Raw genomic sequence first — 25,023 nt, forward strand, 5'->3', positions numbered from 1 at the left:
CCCAAGTGATCTGTTGCATAATATCCTCTCAACCAATATGTTCCATATATTAGAAAATCTACCTATATGTTGCTGAATATGTTTTGGACAAATATATACTCTGATGATTAATTATGCCAGTCAGAAACAATGCATGATACATACTTGTCATTTTTGATGTATCATGACTAATCCATACACTTTGCATATGTAGTTCACATCAGTGAAGTTACCACATGAGGAATGAAAATTACAAAAGAATATTACACACATTACCAAGGTGATATTATAAAAAGCATCAAAATCAGGATGCCATAAAGAGCTAAATCAAGCAACTCAACAGTCCTTTTAAGAAAGTAAACCCTGAATGAGGACTATGTTTAAAAGATCTTTGGCTCTAATGTCTATCAACATCATTGGGGCTTTTTACTGTTAAATGTGAGATTTACTTATGTAATAAACCTTCTCTACAGGGGCATCATTTAACAATATCATTTTTGCTTCTTCATATTCTTTTTTCGAAATCCACAAAATTTAAATAAAGCAACTTTAAAAAACTAGAGTCACATAGAGGGGTGCCTGGGGTGGCTCAGTCAGTTAGGCGTCTAACTCTTGATTTCGGCTCAGGTCACGATCTCGCGGTTCATGAGATCCAGCCATGAGATCCCCCCTCCCCCTCCCCTCCCCACCTCCATCAGGCTCTGCACTGACAGTGCGGAGCCTGTTTGGGATTCTCTCTCTACCTCTTTCTCAAGATAAATAAATATTTAAAAACTAATACATAAAAACTAGAGTTACACATAGGCAGATAAAGGCAACATCATCCCTATCTCCATCTCTGTCCCTCCATCATCCACATCCAGATTCAAACTGGACTAAGTACCTCTCAATCTGCCCTTTCTATTACTATTGAGGTACAGCTAACACATAACATTATAGTTTCAGGTGCACAACACAGTGATTCGATATTAGTAAACACTGTGAGATGATCACCACAGTCTCATTACCATTTCACCAAAGTTACAAAAAATTTTCCCCTCATGAGAACTTTAAGCCAACTTTCAAATATGCATTACAATATTATTGACTACAGTTCCCATACTGTACCTTACAACCCCATGACTTATTCTTTTTTTTAATTTTTAATTTTTTAATTATTTTTTAAATTTACATCCTAATTAGTTAGCATATAGTGCAACAATGATTTCAGTAGTAGATTCCTTAGTGCCCCTTACCCATTTAGCCCATCCCCCCTCCCACACCCCCTCCTGTAACCCTGTTTGTTCTCCATATTTATGAGTCTTTTATGTTTTATCCCCCTCCTTGTTTTTATATTATTTTGTTTCCCTTCCCTTATGTTCATGTGTTTTGTCTCTTAAAGTTCTCATATGAGTGAAGTCATATAATATTTGTCTTTCTCTAATTTCACTTAGTATAATACCCTCCAGTTCCAACCACGTAGTTGCAAATGGCAAAATTTCATTCTTTTTGATTGCCGAGTAATACTCCATTGTATATACATACCACATCTTATTTGCCCATGACTTATTTTATAATTGGAAGTTTGAACCTCTTGACTATCTTCACCCATTTCACCCACCTCCCCACTCCACCCTGGCAACTACCATTCTATTATATTTTTCTGTTTGTTTTTTTTTCTCAGATTCCACATACAAGTGAAATCATATGGGATTTGTCTTTCTCTGTCTGACTTATTTTACTAAGTCTAATACCCTCAAGATCTATCTACATTGTTGCAAATGGCAAGATTCCATTCTTTTTTATGGCTGAGTAGTATTCCGTTGTATACATATACCACATTTTCTTTACCCATTCATTCATCAAGGTACACATAGGTTGCCCCCATACCTTGGCTATTTATGGCTGAGTAGTATTCCATCGTATACATATACCACATCTTCTTTACCCATTCATTCATCAAGGTACATATAGGTTGCCCTCACACCTTGGCCCCATACCTTGGCTAAATAATGATGCAATGAGCATAGGGGTGAGTATATTTTTTTGTTAGTGTTTTCATTTTCTTTGGATAAATATCCACTTGTGGAATTGCTGGATCATATGGTAGTTCTATTTTTAAGTTTTTGAGGAACCTCCATGCTGTTTTCCACAGTGGCTGCACCAACTTATATTCCCACCAACAATGCATGAGGGTTCCCTTTTCTCCACATCCTTGCCAACACTTGCTGTTTCTTGTCTTTTTGATACCAGCCATTCTAACAGGTATAAAGTGGTATCTCATTGTGGTTTGCAATGTGATTTGCATTTCCCTAATGATTAGTGATGTTGAACATCTTTTCATGTACCTGTTGAACATCTGTATGTCTTCTTTGGCAAAATGTTTATTCAGATCCTCTGTCCCATTTTTTTCCATTAGATTTTTTTTGCTATTGAGTTGTAGTTCTTTTATATTTTGGATATCAGCCCTTATGGATCTATGATTTGCAAATTATTTTCTCCCACTCAGCTAGTTGCCTTTTCATTTTGTTGATGGTTTCCTTTGCTGTGCAGAAGCTTTTTAATTTGATACAGTCCCATTTTTTAAAAAGATTTTTTAAAGCTGGGGCGCCTGGGTGGCTCAGTCGGTTAAGCGTCTGACTTCGGTTCAGGTCATGATCTCACGGTCTGTGAGTTCGAGCCCCATGTCGGGCTCTGTGCTGACAGCTCAGAGCCTGGAGCCTGCTTCAGATTCTGTGTCTCCCTCTCTCTCTGACCCTTCCCCATTCATGCTCCATCTCTCTCTGTCTCAAAAATAAATAAACATTAAAAAAAATTAAAAAAAAAAAAGATTTTTTAAAGTAATCTCTACACCCAATGTGGGGCTCAAACTCACAATCCCGAGATCAAGAGTCATATGCTCCATTGACTGAGACAGCCAGGTGCCCCAAGTCACTTGTTTATTTTTGCTTTTGTTGCCTTTGATTTTGGAATCAGGTCCAAAAAAATATGGCCAAAACCAACATCAAAGATCTTATTGCCTATGTTTTCATTGAAGAGTTCTATGGTTTCAGGTCTTACATTCAAGTCTTTAATATATGTTGAGTTCATTTCTGTGTATGGTGTGAAACAGTGCTCTACTTTCATTCTTTTGCATGGGCTGTTCAGTTTTCTCAACACTGTTTATTGAACAGACTGTACTTTCCCCATTTGTGTGTTGCTTCCTTTGTCATAAATTAATTTACCATGTACAGTTGGATTTAATTCTGGGCTCTCTATTCTGTTCCACTAATCTATGTTTCCATTTTTATGCCAATATCATACTGTTTTGATTACCACAGCTCTGTGATATAGTTTGAAATCAGGGTACATCACGCCTTGAGCTTTCTTTCTTAAGACTGTTTTGGCTATTCAAGGTCTTTCGAGAGTCTATACAAATTTTAGGATGGTTCTATTTTTGTGAAAAATGCCACTGGAATTTGATAGGAATTGCGCTGAATCTGTTGAATGCTTTGGAAGACATTTTTAACAAAATTAATTCTTCCAATTCATGAGCACAAAAACATCTTTCCTTTTTTTGTATGTGTCTTCCTTAATTTCTTTCATCAATGTCTTAAAGTTTTTAGCATACAGGTCTTTCACCTTGTTGGTTAAATTTATTACTATTTTTATTACTATTTAATTCTATTTGATTCAAGGGTAAATGAAACTGTTCTCTTAATTTCTCTGATAGTTTGCTCTTAGTATATATAAGCACAACAGATTTTTGCATGTTGACTTTGTACCCTATAACTTCATTGAATTCGTTTACCTGTTCTAACATTCTTTTGGTAGTCTTTAGGGTTTTCTATATGTAAAGCTTTTTCACATTTTTAGCTACTTTAAGTTGTTGTAACATTCATGAAAGTCTAATGTCATAGAAGGAGTCTTTTTTTAAAAAGGTTCTCATCTGCCAGACTTCAAGCTGTATTACAAAGCTGTAACCATTAAAACAGTATGGTACTGGCACAAAAACAGACACTCAGATCAGAGGAACAGAATAGAGAACCCAGAAATGGACCCACAAATGTATGGCCAACTAATCCTTGACAAAGCAGGAAAGAATATCCAATGGAATAAAGACAGTCTCTTCAGCAAGTGGTGCCGGGAAAACTGGACAGCAACATGCAGAAAAATGAAGCTGGACCACTTTCTTACACCATCCACAAAAATAAAGTCAAAATGGAGGAAAGACCTAAATGTAAGACAGGAAGCTACCAAAGTCCTTGAGGAGAAAGCAGGCAAAAACCTCTTTGACCTTGGCCACAGCAACTTCTTACTCAACACGTCTCCAGAGGCAAGGGACACAAAAGCAAAAATGAATTTTGGGACCTCATCAAAACAAAAAGCTTCTGCACAGCAAAGGAAACAATCAGCAAAACTAAAAGGCAATCAATGGAATGGGAGAAGATATTTGCAAACGACATATCAGATAAAGGGTTAGTATCCAAAATCTATGGAGAACTGATCACTCAACACCCAAAAACCAATCCAGTGAAGAAATGGGCAAAAGACATGAATAGACACTTCTCCAAAGAAGACATCCAGATAGCCAACTGACCCATGAAAAAATGCTCAATGTCACTCATCATCAGGGAAATACAGATCAAAACCACAATGAGATACCACCTCACACTGGTCAGAATGGCTAACATTAACAACTCAGGCAACAACAGATGTTGGTGAGGATACAGAGAAAGAGGATCTCTTTTGCACTGCTGATGGGAATGCAAACTGGTGCAGCCACTCTGGAAAACAGTATGGAGGTTCCTCAAAAAATTAAAAATAGAACTACCCTACGACCTAGCAATTGGACTAGTAGGTATTTATCCAAGGGATACAGGTGTGCTGTTTTGAAGGGGCACATGCACCCCAATGTTTATAGCAGCACTATCAACAATAGCCAAAGTATAGAAAGAACCTAAATGTCCATTGATGGATGAATGGATAAAGATAATGTGGTATATATATACAATGGAGTTTTACTCAGCAATCAAAAAGAATGAAATCTTGCCATTTGCAACCATGTGGATGGAACTAGAGGGTATTGTGCTAAGCGAAATTAGTCAGAGAAAGACAAATACCATATGGCTTCACTCAAATGAGGACTTTAAGATACAAAACAGATGAATATAAGGGAAGGAAAGCAAAAATATAAAAACAGGGAGGGGGACAAAACATACGAGACTCTTAAATATGGAGAACAAACAGAGGGTTACTGGAAAGGCTGTGAAAGGGAGGATGGGATAAATGGGTAAGGGGCACTAAGGAATCTACTCCTTAAATCATCATTGCACTATATGCTGACTTGGATGTAAATTAAAAAAAAAAAAGGTTCTTATCTGAAAAATGGGAATACTACATGCTTCTCTTTCAGATCCATGAAATAGAACCTTTAATGCTTCCAGGTAATGCAAAATGAGTATCCAAAATTAATTAATTTTGTTAAAAAAAAAAAAAAGCTATGATCCAATGAATTCCAACCCCTCCCAATAATGGTTAGGAGAGTGTGGATTTAAGCTCTCAATTTGGGTTCTCAGAGCAGCACTGGTAGAAAACAGCAGTAATGGAAAACTAAGAGCTACTATGAGTATTAAAAAAAAAAATTATGTTTATTTATTTTGAGGGAGAGAGAGACAGAGTACAAGCAGGGGAGGGTCAGAGAGAGAGGGAGACACAGAATCTGGAGTAGGCTCCAGGATCTCAGCTGTCAGCACAGAGCCCGACACAGGGCTCGAACTCACAAACTGTGAGATCATGACCTGAGCTGAAGTCGGACGCTCAACCAACCAAGCCACCCAGGTGGCCCTACTATGAGTATTTTTTAAATGGATCCTACTTAATAAGCAATAAGGCTGCAAAGGCTAAACAAATGTTTCTTTGCATTTGACTGGAATTATGTTAATCCTACGTGGTACATATTTTGGCTTATAAACTCTCACAGTTATATATGTGATAAGTACAAAATTATGTGATAATTTGTATAGTCAATATTTTATGATACGGGGGGAGATTAAAAGATGACTTTGGTGGGTAAAAGGCTGGAAACTCTTTTTATATACTTTAGGCCTAGGTTAAGTCTCTAACTGGAGAAACTCTGGAAACTTCTTGGGTTTGTTTCAGAAAACTATTTTTTTGGATAAGAAGCAACTAACTGCATGTATGTTGACTGAACTCATGAGACTATTTAAATATCAAAACACCAATTTATTATTTAACAATGAGATTGTTAAGCTACACCTAGTTGTCCAAAAAGGTCATTCTCTACGGTCAGAACATGCCCTAACAATGACCACTCCTGTCTTCTCCTTCTTCTAAGTTCCACGCAGGGTTCAGTTTCAGCATTCCAAAATCTATTTTTAAATTACTTCTTGACTAGCTTATTCAGCTTAAAATTTTCATTTTTACTTATGTTTTTCCTCTCTGAACTCAATCTGATTCCTAATATCCATTCTCTTTTCAATCTTGCTGTATATTTTACTTTGCATCCGAGTATATAATCTAACAAGTGAAATTACTAGGACAGAGTTAAAGCTGTCCCAGAAAGTCAAGAACTGGTTACTGTGCCAATATTAGATTATTCCCTCCTGATCCCATCTATAAAAGGTACTACAATATAAGGGTTTAGGATAAAATTTATTAATGTAATATATGCCAGCAGAAAAAAGTACTTGGTTGGCTGAATGATTTGACAACTCTTCACCTATTAATGATATGTTATTCTTAACCCCCTGTAAATTTTAAACATCCAAATCTTCCCTTAGCTTGAAGGATTAGATGAGCACTGACATAATACCCACACATACTGGTCAATTAAACACACAGAAAATCACCTTCCAACGAAAGAAAAAAGTTTTTTTAAGTTTTATTTATTTTGAGAGAGAAAGAGGACACATGTGTGCATGAGCGGGAGGGGTGGAGAGAGCGAATCCCACGCAGGCTCTGCACTGCCAGCGCAAAGCCTGATGTGGGACTCAGACTCACGAACCTTGAGATCATGACCTGAGCTGCAACCAAGAGCCAGATGGTTAACTGACTGGGCCACCCAAGCGCCTCCAAAATAAAATTAAAAAAAAATTTTTTTTAACGTTTATTCATTTTTGAAAGACAGAGAGAAACGGAGCACGAGCTGGGGAGGGGCAGAGAGAGGGAGACAGAATCCAAAGCAGGCTCCCGGCTCTGAGCTGTCAGCACAGAGCCCAATACGGGGCTCAAACCCACGGACTGCGAGATCATGACCTGAGCCGAAGTCGGACGCTCAACAGATTGAGCCACCCAGGCGCCCCTCCAAAAGAAAATTTTAAATTAATATTACCTGGTTTCTTAGGGTGCGATGCTGGAGTAGGATGCATTTTAGCATCTCTGGAAAACCCATCTAAGTTTCCTTTTATGGCTTCCAAAGCATCATCTCTACTCTTCTCTCCTGTCTAGAAGACAATAAATGTATGGATATATCTTCACTTATGTCTCACTTCATCCTAGATCCTCCCAAATTAAAAGTACAGAGATTGGTCTATTTTCAAAATTTTTACCGCATACTTCTGATAGGGAATTCTCTGAATCAGAAAAACACTGGTAAGTGTTATAAGTAAACCAAAGGCATAAAACAACACTATAAAATACAAAAAATATTAAAAGGTCCATTTATAAATACTTCAGGATACAACTGATATTAAGTATCCTGAATTAATTAATATCAAGATCCATGATTAACCTTCCCAAGAAAAGATCACAAACACCAGTGGTAGTAAAAAGGAGTTGAGAAGATGATGGTTGATAGCCCACCCTCCTCAACCATACAGCATCTTATAGGAAAAGGAGAATTCTTCACTTGTGGAATCAGATAAAGCAAAATCAACCAACCACAGCATAAGCTTGGGCTTGTGCCCCAGTGACAGAATCCACTGAATGAGCATGAGGCACATGCAAGGCGTGTGTGCGCTGTGGCAGTGGAAAAGATTACCTTGGGTTTCACACTACTCAAAAGCCTGAGCTTTTGCTTCTGCTCTTCAAACTGGCGTCTTTTTCTTTCTTCTTCTAAGAGCTTCTGTTGCTGTTCAAATCGTTTTCTGAAGGAAAAGCAACATAGTAAAGAACTAACTGCAGGGGCATTATCAATTGTGTTCTATTCGTACTTCTAACAGTTTCAGCAGTATTGCCTTACATTTCTAGAACTAACAACTTCATTGCTAATTAGATCTAATTTTCTTATGACAATACTATTTCCCCCAATATATTAATTTCAAAATATATGAAAGGTGTCCAAAAAAATATATGCTTAAATTATGGACATGAATTTATTCCTTGTCTAATTTGGAAGGGGAAGAGACAAATCTTTTGCATTCAAAAGTAATCTCAAAAAACAGGCAAGTAGACAAAAAAGAAAACTCCAACTTGGGAAGGCAGTGTCTCACAGGAGAAAGAACAATGCTTTGGGCATCAGGAAGTCTACATTTGCTAGTAATTATGTAATCTGGCCTGACAAAGTTGCTTCATTTCTCTAAACTGTCCTTTCTCTAGATGTAAAATTAGAGAGTTGAATGAGAGGCTCTCTAACGTCTGTCCTTGCTTAAAACTTATATGTAATGAAGTATTTCACGAATCTTAAAGGTAACATGACTGTTTGGGCTTCAAATGTGCATTAGAAACCATGTGACTGTTCCTAAAATAACTGCTATCATGCGTCCTCAGGTTTGAATCCCGAGGTCTCTTACTGCTGCTCTTCAGCGAACTGCTTCTGCATGTCTGGGGTGTACTGTGGGCCCGGGGGACGCATTCCCAGGAACGGTGTTTGTCCAAGGTAAGGCATTCCTGCTGCTGGCATTGGCCCCATTGGTATCCCTGCCTGAAAGAAACAAAGGCTTAGAAAATACAATTCTTCCTATTAATTATTACAAAGAAAAACTATAACTTCCATAAATTCTTTCTTAATATTTTTATTAACGAACTATAGGACTTTCTTAAACAATAGAGTCAAAAAACACAGGCAAAAAATGGAAAGTTCCCCTTACTATCTCACCCCTTTCATTTCCTTCATTGTCTGAGATGTGACCACTGCTAACAGTCTGAGGGTGTGTATGCATGGAAGCACACGTGCACACACGAGATATACTCTACTCTTTGAAAAGAGGTATCATATCTTACCTGTCTTTGTATTTTCCAGCAACAGATAAGAGGCTGGCATACAGTAGTTAATCCAAAAATGAGATTAAAACATGCTTTTCTGATATGTATGATAGGATAATGAATATTTTGATGTTCAGTATCACAGGCCTGATGGCCAAACTTATACAGAAAATAAAATATATTTAATCAGTAATAACTTACATACTAATACCACAGTATAAAGTTTACTCAAGTGTCCAGAAGTAAAAATAGTATCACACTATAGCTAATCACAAAATCTAATAATAATGATGATGGCACTGATAAGAATGATAATGAATAATTTATACTGAGTGGAAATTCTCCTGTGCCTCAGCCTTCTCCCTGAAAGGCTCCCCTTCTGTTCCCTAATTGAAATATGGCTATCCCTGGAAGCCCTCTTATCTGGAGATTGCTGCTTCTCTTCCACGTTTCCTGTAAAAGGGGAATATTTCTCCTTGCTTCTTCTAAACCTATCCTCTCTTCCTTCAAAAACCTGACTGCATGCATCCAGCTACGTTAGTTGCCCAGATTGCCTAGTCTATGATTCCAGGATTCTTTCAGTTATAGTGAGTGAAGAATGTGTTTGCAATAAAGTGCAACTCCCCTACTTATATAAAATTAATGTAAACCACCAAAAGTTAAATTACCTTAAGGTAAAGATTATATTCACACTATTGGATTTAATATATTCAGACTTTCATCAATTCATTTTTAGTGAAGTGTTTTTTTTTTTTAACAAGACTAAGATATCAAAATTAAAAAAAATTTTTTTTAACATTTATTTATTTTTGAGAGACAGAGATAGAGCACAAGCAGGGGGGAGGAGCAGAGAGAGAGGGAGACACAGAATCCAAAGCAGGCTCCAGGCTCCGAGCTATCAGCACAGAGCCCGACATGGGGCTTGAACTCACAGACCACGAGATCATGACCTGAGCTGAAGTCAGCCACCCAACCGACTGAGCCACCCATGCACCCCTAAGATATCAATTTTAATCTAACAATGTTTGTTGAAGAAATCCTGTTAAGTGTTTCCCTCAAAATATTTGTTTTAGAAATTATCAAAAATACCACCATGGGGTGTCTGGGTGGCTAAGTCAGTTAAGCATCCAACTTTGGTTCAGGTCATGATCTCACAGGTCATGGGTTCAAGCCCTGCGTTGTGCTCTGTGCTGACAGCTCAGAGCCTGGAGCCTATTTTGGATTCTATGTCTCCCTCTCTCTCTCTCTCTGCCCCTCCCCTGCTTATAATCTCTGTCTTTCTCTCTCTCTCTCTCTCAAAAATAAACATTGAAAAAAAACTTAAAAAATGTCACCTCATACTGAATCTTGAAAAAAGTGCACCTCCCTGTAATAGCAGAGAATTGGAGGATACAAATAATATAGGTAAAGCACTTAGAGCACTGTGTAGCATATATGAGTAAATAGCAGCTATTATAATTATTAAAAGTTACTGACAACAAAGAAGTACTCTCTCAAAAACAATAATGATCCCATTTTTTTCCCGGAACAAAATAAGATTCTGCAAGCAAATACAGAATTAAGGCAACTAGATAAGAAAAATGAACACTTAACAGTTATAATATAGGTATCATTTTATTGTGTTCATGCCATATGCCAGCTATAGAATTAGGCATTTACATACATTATTCTCAATATACATAAGATCCTTAGAGTTAGAGAATTTCTGATAATGATCAACAAGAATATCTTATTAATAAGAATGTCTTATTAATAACACTAATGAAGCCCCTACTATGTCCCAGGGACTTTTCTAAGGGTTTTATGTATATTAATTAACTTAATCCTTATAACAAACCTATGCAGTAGGTGCTACTATTATTCTCATTTTACAGATGAGGAAACAGAAGTACAAAATAGTTAACTACCTTACTTACTGCTTGTAAGTGACAGAGCCAAGATTAGAAACAGGCAGCTTCTGGTTCCAAAGTGCATATTCTCCATCATTATGTTACACTGCCTCTCCAATTACCAACAACAACCACAGATTCAGACTTAAAACAAATTTTAATCTGTTTTTGTGTCTATTCATATGCTCAGGCATACACCTGCTCAATGAATAGTAGTAGCTTGGAAGCCTTATGAATGGCTTTAGGACTTTACAATAGGAGTTATAAGTAATACATATTACTTAATTACTAACACTCTCTATTGGAAATCTTGAGTGGGGATGGCAATGTATACTTACTTTTAATCACAGCGTGGTTCTCCTGGTGCTAAAAATTAGCACCATAGTCCTAGGACTACATTTTTTTTTTCTAGCTTTATTTAAATAAAACAATTTACTTAATCAATCCCCTACTTTTTTCAGCTTTACTGAGCTACAGTTGATATAACACTGTAATTTTAAGGTATGCAACCTATTGATTTGATACACTTATATACTGCAAAATGATTACCACCACAGCATTAACTAATATCTCCATCATGTCACATAATCACCATTTCTTTTTTGTGGTGAGGGATTAAGTTCCTTTTTAAATTGACTTCATTTACCCAAGGCACATAAAATGCAAAAGAAACCACTCAACTCATACAGACTAACAGACCAGATATTCCACAAAAATAATAAATAATAAAAGAAGGAAAGGTATTATACACTTTGCCTTCCTATTTAGAAAATTCTGTTCTTCAAGAAGATTCAAACTTGCTAAATGGCATTTTGTCTTTTTCGAATTCCTGAAAAGTTAGTTTATACATTCATACAGTCTAATTCTTTTAAAATCTAGATAAACCTAAAGGTTAAGAAATACTAATCATTAGTTATATGCTGGGTGAATGACAGGACAAAAGAAATAACTCAGAAATCTGAGATACATCTAATCAACTGCTAAAGACATTCAAGATAAAGAAGTTCACTCCCAAGATGAAGAATATTGAAGGCTACTGAAGATTTGAGTGACTGGAGAGATATCACAGACCAAAAAATTTAAAAATGTCAGTTTCAATAAAAATCCCAGCAGATTTTATGTGGAATTTGACAAGCTGATCTTAAAACTTATCATGAAGAGGAAAGAACCATGAATAACTATAATTCTTTAAAAGAAGAACAAGGAGGATCCACACTAGCAGATATCAAGGCTTATCTTAGGCTAGATTAGGAGACTAAGATACTTATTGATGCAGGGACAGACAGAAATAGCAATAGGACAAACAGAAGAGCTCAGAAACTAATCCAAAGCATATCAAGAAATTGGATAGTACAGCAGTCATCTTGGAAATCAATGAGTAAAGAATGGGATATTGATAAATGATTTGGAGAAAACTGGCTACTCAAATGGAAAATAATAAAATTAGACCTTTAGACTCACATATCTGATAGCACAGAACAATTCCAGGTTGATTTAGTAAGAAGAATAATATTATGATCGCAGGGTAGGACTAGGTCTAATGAGGCACACAAGAGATCAGACCATAAAAGAAATGATTTATCCATCTGACTTAACTTCTACATGACCTCACCAAAAAATTAAAAAACAAGCCAAAGTATAGGAGGAGATATTGGGAACACAAATAACCACAAAGGTAAGAATCTGGAATATATAATGAACTCTTAGAAATCAATAAAAACAAAACAAATAGCAACAAATTGGAAGCAACTTACATGTCCACCAACAGAAGAATATATACTCATGCAGTGGAACACTACACAGTAGCTATATGAATATATTTGGCAGCACTCTATAACAGGGATAAATTCTGGGGCAAAACAATGTCAACTAAAAAACTCAAATGCAGAAGGGTACATGCTTACATAAACCTTTAAAACCTGGACAATATATAATATTCATGAATATTCAAACATGTAAAACAGGAGAAGTACAAGAAGACATATGAAAACACTAAGCACTCAATTCATGATAGTGATAACTATCTCTGGGGAAGTAGAAGAAGGAAATTATAACTGTTTTGTTCATTTCTTTTAAAAATGTGAAGCAAATACAGCATGTTAACATTTGATGAAAGGACAAGACTATCTCCATAGAAAATTCCAAGGTATCTAGAAAAAAATTCCTAGAATAAGTGAGTTCAGCAAGGTTGCAGGTTACAAAACAAGTATGCCCAAATCAACCACATTTCTATATACTGGCAATGAACAGAACATTGAAATAAAAACTACAATGCCATTTATAATTACTCAAAAACTTAGATGTAAATCTAACAAAACATTTAAGGAACTTAAATGCCAAAAACTATACAGTGCTGATGACAGAAATCAAAGATCTAAATAAATGGAGAGACATACCATGCTCATATATTGCAAGAATCTACATATTAAAGACGTCAATTTTCCCCAAATTGATAAAAAGGTTTACCGTAATTCCTATCAAAACTCCAACCAGACTTTTCATAGATAGATATAGGCAACGTTATTCTAAAACTTATATGCAAAGACAGATAAACCAGAAGAGTTAAAATAATTTTGAAAAGAAGAATAACATGGGAGAACTTGTTATACAGCTACACAGATTTAGTCAGTAATCAAAATCTCCCAACAAGAAAAGTCCTGGACCTAATGGCTTTGCTATTGAATTCTACCAAACGTTTAAAGAAAAAACAAACAACTTAGACTTCATGAAACTTTAAAAATTTGTACATTAAGAGACACTACCCACAGAGTAAAAGGGAAACCCACAGAATGGGAGAAAACATTTGCAAATCATATATCTGATAAGGGATTAATATCCAAAATATAGACACGACTCCCACAATTAATTCACCAACAAAAAACCCAATTCAAAGAAGGGCAAAAGACTTAAACATTTCTCCAGTGAAGATATACAAATGGCCAATAACCACATGAAAAGATACTCAACATCATTTACTAGAGAAATGAAAACCAAAACTACAATGATACACTACCTCACGCACATTGGGACAGCTACTATAAAAAAACCAAAAAACAAAACAAAACCAAAAACACCAGGGGACACCTGGCTGACTCGGTTGGTAGAGCATACAACTTGATCTCAGGGTCCTAAGTTCAAGCCCCACATTGGGTGTAGAGCCTGCATAAGGAAAAAACAAAACAAACAAACAACAACAACAACAACAACAACAACAACAAAACAGAATGGGAGTAGTTTGGGAAAGATAGCAGAGTAGGAGGATCCTGAGCTCACCTCCTTCCATGGGCACATCAAGACAGGAGCTACATCTATGCGACTAATTCTGAAAACAACCTGCAGACTGACAGAATAGACCTTCCACAGTGAATTACAGAGAGAAAACCACATCAAAAGGGGTAGGAGGGGAGCTAAATGAGATGGAAATAAGCAATATGCCTGATGAAGAATTCAAAGTAATGATCACAAAGATACTCTCTGGACTTGAGAAAATAGTGAGAATCTAAATGAGACCATCAATGAAGATATAGAAAATATAAAAAAGAACCAGTCAGGGCTAAAGAATTCAGTAACTGAAATTTAAACATACACTTGGAGAAATCAACAGCAGATTAGAGGAAGCAGAAGAATGGATCAGCAACCTGGAAGACAGAGTAATGGAATGCAACCAAGCTGAACAGCAAAAACAACAGAGTAATAAAAAAATAAAAACAGGTTCAGCAGACTCTGTGACATCATCAAGCGTAGTAACATTCGCTGTACAGGGATCCCAGAAGGAGAAGACAGAGAGAAGAGGTCAGAAAACTTATTTGAAGAAATAATACCTGAAAACTTCCCTAATCTGTGGAAGGAAACAGACATCCAGATCCAGAAATAAGAGACCCCCCAATAAGAGGAACACAAGAAGGTCCACACTAAGGCACACAATAATTTAAAAAGTAGTGATAAAGAGAGAATTTTAAAAACATCAGAAGAAAACAGTTTACATAAAGCTATCAGCTGACTTTTCAGCAGACACTTTGCAGGCCAGAAGTGAGTGGCATGAAATACTCAAACTCAAAGTGCTGAAAGAAAAAATCCTGTGAACAACATACTCTACCCAGCAAGGTTATTATTCAGAATAGGAGCAATAAAGAGTTCCCCAAACATACAGAAGTTAAAGGACTTCATCACTAAACCAGCCTTACAAGAAATGTTAAAGGGAATTCTTTGGAAAGAAAAAAAAAGCCATAATCAGGAGTAAGAAAATTATGAAAGGAAAACAATTTCACAGGTAAATACAAACATAATAAAAGCAGATTAATCACTTATAAAACCAGCATGGAGGTTAAAGCTCAAAAGCAGTAAAGCGAATTATAAGAATCAGTCAAGTGATTTGCAAAATAGAAGGATGTAAAATATGACATTGTATTCATAAAATGTGGGGGTGGGGAGTAAAAATCTAGTGCTATTAGTATGGGCTCAAACTTAAGTGACCATCAACTTCATATAGACTGCTACATGCAAAACATGTTATAAAAGAACCTAATGGTAACCACAAATCAAAAACCTATAATAGAAAAAAATAGAGAAGAATCCAAACATAACACTAAAGAAAGCCATCAAACCACAAGGAAAAAGAGCAAGAGAAAAAGGAACAAAGAATGACAAAAACAACCATAAAGAAGTAACAAAATGGCAATGAGTACATGCCTATCAATAATTATTTTATTTAAATTATTTTATTTTATTTATTTATTTTTTAACATTTATTATTGAGAGACAGAGAGAGACAGAGCATGAGCATGGGAGGGGCAGAGAGAGGAGGAGACACAGAATCTGAAGCAGGCTCCAGGCTCTGAGTTGTCAGCACAGAGCCCAATGCAGGGCTCGAACTCACAAACTGTGAGATCATGACCTCAGCCAAAGTCGGACACTTAACCGACTGAGCCACCCAGGTGCCCCTGTTTTATTTTTTTAAAGTAAGCTCTATGTCCAACAGGGAGCTTGAACTCACAACCCTAAGATTAAGAGTTGCATGCTTTACTGACTGAGCCAGCCAAGAGCCCCTCAGTAATTACTTTAAATGTAAATGGACTAAACTTTCAAATCAAAAAACATCGGGTGACTGAATGGATAAAAAACAAGATCCATTTATATGCCGCCTACAAAAGACTCACTTCAGAGCTGAAGATACATGCAGACTGAAAGTAATAAGGGATGTAAAAACATTTGCCATGCAAATGGAAGTGTATATGTTGTTACCTTAGCTTTCTTTTCATCGTACAAGACAGACTTTAACAAGAGACAAAAGGACAAGGGAATATAACAATCGCCAATACCTATACACAACATAGAAGTACCTAAATACATAAAGCAAATATTAACAGACATAAAGGGAAAAAATTGACAGTAATACAAAAATAGTAAGAGACTTTAACACTCCACTTACATCCATGTAGAGATCATCCAGAGAGAAATCAACAAGGAAACAGTGGCTTTGAATGACACGTGGATCAGAGGGATCTAACAGACATATTCGGAACATTCGGCCCCAAGACAGTGGACTACACATTCTTTTCAAGTGCACATGGAACATTCCCCAGGACAGATGACATATTAGTCCACAAATCTCAATAAATTAAAAAAACTGAAATCATATTATGCAGTTTTTCCAAACACAACAGTATAAAACTAACAATCAACTACAAGCAAAAATCTGAAAAAAAAAAAAACAAATATATGGAGACTAAATAACATACTTAACAATGAATGGGTCAATCAAGTAATCAAAGAGGAAATCTCAAAATAGATGGAGACAAATGAAAATGAAAACACAATTGTCCAAAATCTTTGGGATGCAGCAAAAGCTGTTCTAAGAGGGAAGATTACAGCAATATAGTCTTACATCAAGAAACCAGAAAAATCTCAAATAAATAACCTAACCTTACATCTGAAGAAACTAGGAAAAAAAAAAGCCCAAAGACAGTAAAAGGAAGGAAATAATAAAGATTACAGCAGAAATAAGTGAAATAGAGACTGAAAAAAAAAAAAAAAAACACAACAACCCAATAGAACAGATTAATGACACCAGGAGCTGGTTCTTTCAAAAGTTAAACAAAATTGATAAGCCTTTAGCCAGACTCACCAAGAAAAAAAGGGAAGACTCTAAATAAATAAAGCCAGAAATGAAGGAGAAAAAAACCACACAAAGGATTATAAGAGAATACTATGAAAAATTATATACCAACAAATGGGCAACCTAGAAGAAATGGATAAATTCCTAGGAATATGTAACATTCTAAAACTGAATGAGGAAGAAGAAATAGAAAATTTGAACACTGATTACTTTCAATGAAATCGAATCAGTGATCAAAAACTCCCAAAAAAACAGAAGTCCAGGACCAGACAGCTTCACAGGTGAATTCTACCAAACATTTAAAGAAGAGTTAATGTCTATTCTTCTCAAACAATTCCAAAAAATAGAACAGGAAGGAAAGCTTCCAAATTCATTCTATGAGGCCAGGATTACCCGTATACCAAAACCAGATAAAGTCACTACCAAAAAACAAAAACAAAAACAAAAACAAAAAAACAAAATAAAAGAGAGAGAGAGAGAGAGAGAGAGAAAACTATAGGCAAATATGTCTGCAAAACATAGATATAAAAATCCTCAACAAAATATTAGCAAACCAAATCTAACAACACGTTTAAAAAATCATTCACCATGATCAAATGGGGTTTATTCCAGGGATGTAAGAGTGGCTCAATATCTGCAATCAACACTGATAAATCACATTAACAAGAGAAAGGATAAAAACTGTATGATAATTTCAGTAGAAGCAGAAAAAGCACTTGACAAAATACAACATCCATTCATTAGTAAAAACTCAACAAAATGTGTTTAGAGGGAACATATCTCAACATAATAAAGGCCATATACCCAAAACCCACAGCTATATTCAACAGTGAAAAACTGAGAGCTTTTCCTCTAACATTAGGAACAAGACAACAGTATTCATTCTCACCAATTTTATTCAACATAGTATTGGGAGTCTTAGTCACAGCAAACAGAGAAGAAAAAGGAATAAAAAGCATCCAAAATAAGGAAGAAGTAAAACTGTCACTATTTGCAGATGACATGATACTATCAATAGGAAACCCTAAAGACTCCACCAAAAAACTATGATAACTGATAAATGAACTCAGTAAAGTTTCAGGATACAAAATTAATATACAGAAAACTGTTGCTTTTCTACACACTAATAATGGAAGTAGCAGAAAGAAATGAAGAAAACAATCTCATTTACAATTACACCAGAAGTCATAAAATACCTAGGAATAAATTTAAACAAGGAGGCAAAAGACTCATACTCTGAAAACTATAAGATACTGATAAAAGTAACTGAAGATGACACAAACAAATGGAAAGATAGTCCAAGCTCATAGATTGGAAGAATTAATGTTGTTAAAATATTCATATTACCCAAAGCAACCTGCAGATTCAATGCAATCCCTATCAAAATACCAACATTTTTCAGAGAACTAGAACAAATAATATACTAAAATGTATTTATATGGAACCACAAAAGAGCTCTATTTGCCAAAGCAATCTTGAGAAAGCTGGAGGTATCACAATCCCAAATTTCAAGATATATTACAAAGCTGTAGTAATCAAAACAATATGGTACCAGTACAAAAAGTGACATAAAGATCAACTGGAACAGGACAGAGCTCCTAGAAATAAAGCCATGCTTATACAGTCAGTTAATCTACAATAAAAGAGGCAAGTTCATACAATAGGGAAAAGACAGCCTCTCCAACAAATGGTGCTAGGAAACTGGACAGCTACATGCAAAATAATGAAACTGGGCCACTTTCTTACACCATACAGAAAAATAAGTTCAAAATGGATTGAAGACCTAAATTTAAGACCTGAAACTGTAAAACTCCTAGAAGAAAACATAGGCAATAAGTTCTTTGAAATTGGCCACAGAAACATTTTTCTAGATATGTCCCCTCAGGCAAGGGAAACAAAAGGAAAATTAAACTTTTGGGACTACACCAAAATAAAAATCTTGCGCAAAGCAAAGGAAATCATCAACAAAATGAAAAGGCAACCTACTGAATGTAAGAAGATACTTGCAAATAATATATCTGATAAGGGGTTAATATCCAAAGTACTACATAAAGAACTTATATACTTCAATACCATAAAAACAACAAGGCAATTAAAAATGGGACCTCAATAGACATTTTTCCAAGGAAGACATCCAGATGGCCAACAGACACATGAAAAGATGCTCAACATCCCTTATCATCAGAGAAATGCAAATCAAAACTACAATGAGATCATCACATCACACCAGTCAGAATGGCTGAAATAAAAAATACAAGAAATAACAAATGTTGACAAGACGTGGAGCAAAAGAAACCTTCCTGCACCTTTGGTGGGAATGCAAATTGGTGCAGCCACTGTGGAAAACAGTATGGAGGTTCCTCAAAAAATTAAAAATAGAGTTACCATATGATCCAGGAATCCCACTACTGGGTATTTTTTATCCAAAGAAAATGAAAACACTATGCACTCCTATGTTTAGTGCTGCATTATTTACAATAGCCAAGATATGAAAGCAGCCGAAGTGTCTACTTATAGATGGATAAAGATGTAATAACATATATATGACATCTTTTATATATACATATAATGTAATATTACTCAGCCAAAAAAAAGAATGAGATCTTGCCATTTGTAATGATATAGAAAGACCCTAGGGATTATAATGCCAAGTGAAACAAGTCACTTAGAGAAACACAAATACTACATGATTTCACTCATATGTGGAATTTAAGAAACAGAACAAAGGAACAGCTCCCTCCACCACCCCCAACCAAGAAAAAAAAAAAGAGAAAAGAAAAGAAAGGAGAGACAATCCAAAAAAGACTTTTTTTTTTAATTTTTTTTATTAGTTTTCTTTATTTTTGAGAGGCAGAGAGAGAGACAGAGCATGAGTGGGGGAGGGGCAGAGAGAGAGGGAGACACAGAATCTGAAACAGGGTCCAGGCTCTGAGCTGTCAGCACAGAGCCGGACATGGAGCTTGAACTCACAGACCGTGAGATCATGACCTGAGCCGAAGTCAGACGCTAACCGACTGCGCCACCCAGGTGCCCAAAACAGACTCTTAAATAAAGAGAACTAGGGGTGCCTGGGTGGCTCAGTCAGTTGAGTGTCTGACTTCAGCTCAAGTCATGATCTCGCAGTTCATGGGTTTGAGCCCCGCACGGGGCTCTGTGCTGACAGCTCAGAGCCTGGAGCCTGCTTCGGGTTCTGTGTCTCCATCTCTCTCTGCCCCTCCCTTCCTCTCTCTTTCTCTCTCTCTCAAAAATAAATAAATGTAAAAAAATTTTAAATAAATAAATAAAGGGAACTAGTGGTTGCTAGATGGAGGTGGCTGGGAGGAGGGTTGGAAAAAAGGGGATCAAGAGTACACTTATCTTGATGAGCACTGAGTAATGTATAGAATTGTTTTCTTTTTAGTTTATTTATTTTGAGAGAGAGAGATAGCACACAAGTGGGGGAGAGGCAGAGAGAAAGGGAGAGAATCCCAAGCAGGCTCCCTGTATAGAATTATTTAATCATTATACTGTACACTTTTCAATAAAAAACATAATATTGCATTCTCTGGTAAACTGTTTCCAGTTACTTGCTGCCTTTACTCTAAGATTACACATTCCTATGTGATGTGCATTCTTCCTGGTATGTTCTTCCCCTTACCCTTACTGATGTTCGTTTTGGTCACACTACTTTGGTTAAGTAGAAGTGACTAATGAATGCCACCTCTGAGAAGAAGCTTTAAAAGTTATAACAGTGTTTGGCCATCTCTTTGCCCTATGCCAAAAGTCTGGGATGTCCTAGGTAAGAGTCTCAGGATAAAGAGAACACAGAGCGGGGTCATAGCCAACCTTCCAAGGACATGCCTTTGTTTTTGTAAGTCAGAGACTTTGGGATTGCTTTTTCTACAGCATAACCTAGCAAAAACTGAGTAACACGGATTTAAAACCTACAAAAGTTCAGGGTGCCTGGGTGGCTCAGCTGGCTAAGCGTCCAAATCTTGTTTTTGGCTCAGGTCATGATGTCATGGTGGGATCCAGACCCACATCTGTGCTAAGCATGGAGCCTGCTTGGGATTCTCTCTCTCTGTCCCTCCCTGCTTGTGAATGCGCACTCTCTTCCACTCAAAATGAATAAACGTTAAAAAAAAAAACCTACAAAAGCTCAATTTATTCCTATTTCTTTCTATTAGAGAGGAATAAGGAATGATTCCAAAAGTCCTCCCAAATCTTTACATACAACACAGAAGCCTCATTTGCCTATACAACTTCAACGTAACAAGTTTCAACTTAAATTCTGCTTATAAATCCCAAATATTACTTATTTATAAATCATATATATGTGTTTATACATGATAAACGCACTGAAATAGAAAATTTTAAATAATTGGGTAAAATCAAAATATATGGCATGAAAATATTTTTTAACAGTATGGAAACTTTTTATTCTGGCTGATTTGTGAATGAATATGTTTATTTAAAAAATAACACCATAACACTCTGCATTCAACCATTCAAAGATCAGACTCCTGGATTCAGTTTATTTGGTTACTTGGTTTAAATGGATATCATAGCTAGAGAAGATAATTTACAAAGACATGGAGATCCAAAATGAATCAGCCCATCTTAGGCTGTGCTTACTAAATCCTGATACCATCAATTTCATTTACCGATTCTAAAATAAAGATGTAATAGTATTTGCTTTAATCAGTCAACATCTCACCTGCTCTCACTACATCAGCCTTTTAATGATTCTCCTTCCATCCATTTTTGCCCTCCTCTCTCCCTCCAATCATTCTCTAGTCAGCAGTCAGGATGATCTTCCTGAAATACAAATCTCATTGTGTCATTCCACTGCTTCAAACTATTCAGTGGCTCCCTAATGCTCTTAAGAGAGAATTCAATGTATAATTTGGATAATACAAACTTACTCAAGACTTAGGTTCAAATCCCAACTTCCTATGCAATGTGAGCATCCTCACAAAGCTGCAGATTCCTCCTCAGAAAAATGGAGACACTACCTCTTAAAAGTTGTTATGGGGATTACATAATTCAATATAAAGAAGGCCCTAAGTCTTCCAAACAATGACACTGTTCTTTTCATGAGAATAATGCTACTTCTATCAATGCTACTTCATGGCATTAGGTCCCTGAACTTCCCAAGATGTCATTCTAAAATTCTTCTTCTTCTTCTTCTTGTTCTAATAATAATAATAATAATAATAATTCTAAGTCACTAATCAAATAAAGTAGTCACCAGATTTTCCTTAAATGATTTATCTTGGTTTCCCCCCACACTCTTATGAACATATCTTCATTTCATTTTGAAGGAAGCCACCTAACATTCAGACTACATTTACTGCCAAATAGAACATTAGGCTCCTGGTATGCAGCTCTTAGTATGTGACACGTACCAACAAACAATAACTGTGTAAACTATTGGTTAAAGAAGCCAGTACCTGCATGGCCATAGGTCCTTGGGGCATCTGAGAGCTGTAACTCATCCCTATCATGCCCTGCATATTAGGCTGCACAACAGAGACCATAGGAAATCCTTGTTGCTGCATTGGCATCAGTCCTGCTGAAAAACATAAGGGCATCATTAAAGTCAATATATTTTATAGTCTATTTTCCAAAAACTGTAAGTACATAAACAACTTGTTACTTGGGAAGCAGCACAGTTTAGCGGAAAAGCACAGGCCGTGAAGTGGGACAGACTTGAATATGAATTCCAACTCCATTAGTTAATTACTTAGCTATGAGATCTTAGGCAAGTTATAAAACTTCATCTGTAAAGCGAAGATAACAGAATTTTTGTGCATATTAAAAAAACTAATATATGACCTAATTGTGACATTTGGCCTTCCAAGATGGGCTCCAGCAATCTCTGCCCTTTGGTATTCATACCTTTTGTAATTCCCTCCCTCATTGAATAGGGCTCACCAGTATAACCAATAGGGTATGGTGGAAATGACAGTGTGTAACTTCCAAGGCTAGTTCTTAAAAGCCAATATATCTTCCTTCTTGCTCTGAGGAAAGCTACTGCCACATCATAAGAATACTCAAGGGGCGCCTGGGTGGCTCAGTCGGTTGAGCATCCGACTTCGGCTCGGGTCATGATCTCGCAGTTGACGAGTTTGAGCCCCGTGTCGGGCTCTGTGCTGACAGCTCAAAGCCTGAAGGCTGCTTCTGATTCTGTGTCTCCCTCTCTCTTTGCCTCTCCCCCGCTCATGCTCTGTCTCAAAAATAAAGATAAACATTAAAAAAAAAAAAAAAAAAAGAATACTCAAGCAGTCCTACAGAGAATCCATGTGGCATGGAACTGAAACCTCTTGCCAAAAGGCAGCACAATTTGTCATCCATGAGAGTGAGCCATCTTGGAAACAGACGACCCAGCCCTAACAAACCTTAAGATGCCCACAGCCCTAGTTGACATCTTTACTGCAATCTCTCTGGCCCTGAGCCAAAACCACCCAAGTGAAGCCATTTGCAGATACCTGATCTGCAGACACAGTGTCAAATAATAAAATGGATTTTTAAAAAAAAGTTTTGGGGTATTTTTTACACAGCAGCATATAACTAATACAATAACACATATACTAAATAGCATGAACTCTGGATGCCAACTAGAAATGTCACTTGGTACCTCTGGGACTTTGAGTAACTTGCTTAACTTCTATGCCTCGGTTTCTCATCTGTATAACTGTTTAATACCTAATATGCTTGAAGGAATGATCTTCTTCTTGTCTTTCGTTATATGAATAGTTAATATAACATTTACCACAAATAGCCATCAGCATGACAATTAAATGATGCAATGGCAGGAAAATGATCATGAGAATAGTATCTCCCAAATTTTTTCAATTTAGTATTCCCAAGAGGGGAGGAGACTGAAGAAACATCCCTTTGGGAATTTAATAAATACTAAATGCCTACTATATTTTAGGCACAGTTCTAGAGAGCTGGTATTCAACTGTGAATAAAATAAAATCCCAGGGTGCCTGAGTGGCTCAGTTAGTTAAGCATCTGGCTCTTGATTTCAGCTCAGGTCATGATCTTATGGTTCATGAAATTGAGCCCCATGTCAGGCTCTGAGCTCACAATGCGGAGCCTGCTTGGGATTTTCTCTCTCTCTCTCTCTCTCTCTTTCTTGAAATAAACAGATAAACTTAAAAAACGAAACTCCCTACCTGTGCCGAACACAAATTTCAATCCAATTTTGCATTTTATTACATCTATGTTGGTTCTAACTAGTTAAAAAAAAATTAAAGGTCTGAGAAAGTAACCATGCTTATCTTTTTTTTTTTTTTTAATTTTTTTTTTTTTTAACGTTTATTTATTTTTGAGACAGAGAGAGACAGAGCATGAACGGGGGAGGGTCACAGAGAGAGGGAGACACAGAATCTGAAACAGGCTCCAGGCTCTGAGCTGTCAGCACAGAGCCCGACGCGGGGCTCGAACCCACCGACCGCGAGATCGTGACCTGAGCCGAAGTCGGACACTTAACCGACCAAGCCACCCAGGCGCCCCGTAACCATGCTTATCTTGTGGGTTCCGTGTACCTTAAAGGTTACTTATTCACAGTTTAATTTTAGAAGCATGAACATCCACATTTATAAGTAACAGAAGTATTGGCATTCACTTATTCATTCAATCATTTATTCAAATATTTGAGGGCCTACTCCTTGTCAGGCATCATTCTAGGGACATGGCAGTGAACAAGTTCCAAGAGGTCCTTACCCTCATGGAACTTACATGTTTTCCCTTTTGCCTCTTTGGACCTACAGTCTTATTCATTTGAACTATTGTTATTTAATTCTTGAATGGGTAATTTAGGTATTTGGTACAACGTTTAAAAGCATAAAAGTATGCACAGTGAAAACTCTTGTCTCTCTCGTCTCCTGTTCACCTACTCATGATCTTTTGGCGACTCTTCCTGTCAGC

At 36.5% G+C, this 25,023-nt stretch overlaps 1 protein-coding gene across 12 annotated transcripts in view; it reads right to left on the bottom strand.

Moving 5' to 3' along the window:
- The window catches only part of SYNRG (synergin gamma), an 86,753-nt gene that overhangs the window by 53,315 nt on the left and 8,415 nt on the right, over positions 1-25,023 (bottom strand). For 8 of the 12 annotated variants that reach the window (XM_049636556.1, XM_049636559.1, XM_049636561.1 and 5 more), the window contains exons 3-6: positions 22,539-22,660; positions 8,691-8,821; positions 7,940-8,045; positions 7,292-7,403 (exon numbers count right to left, since the gene is read on the bottom strand). In XM_049636556.1, the coding sequence (XP_049492513.1) occupies positions 7,292-7,403; positions 7,940-8,045; positions 8,691-8,821; positions 22,539-22,660 (471 nt within the window). Of the gene's footprint in view, positions 1-7,291; positions 7,404-7,939; positions 8,046-8,690; positions 8,822-21,802; positions 21,904-22,538; positions 22,661-25,023 lie in introns of those variants that run through there. The other 4 variants (XM_049636557.1, XM_049636565.1, XM_049636554.1 and 1 more) reach the window with 2 other exon arrangements.

Source organism: Panthera uncia, chromosome E1 (assembly GCF_023721935.1).
Source record: "Panthera uncia isolate 11264 chromosome E1, Puncia_PCG_1.0, whole genome shotgun sequence".
Lineage (NCBI taxonomy): Eukaryota > Metazoa > Chordata > Mammalia > Carnivora > Felidae > Panthera > Panthera uncia.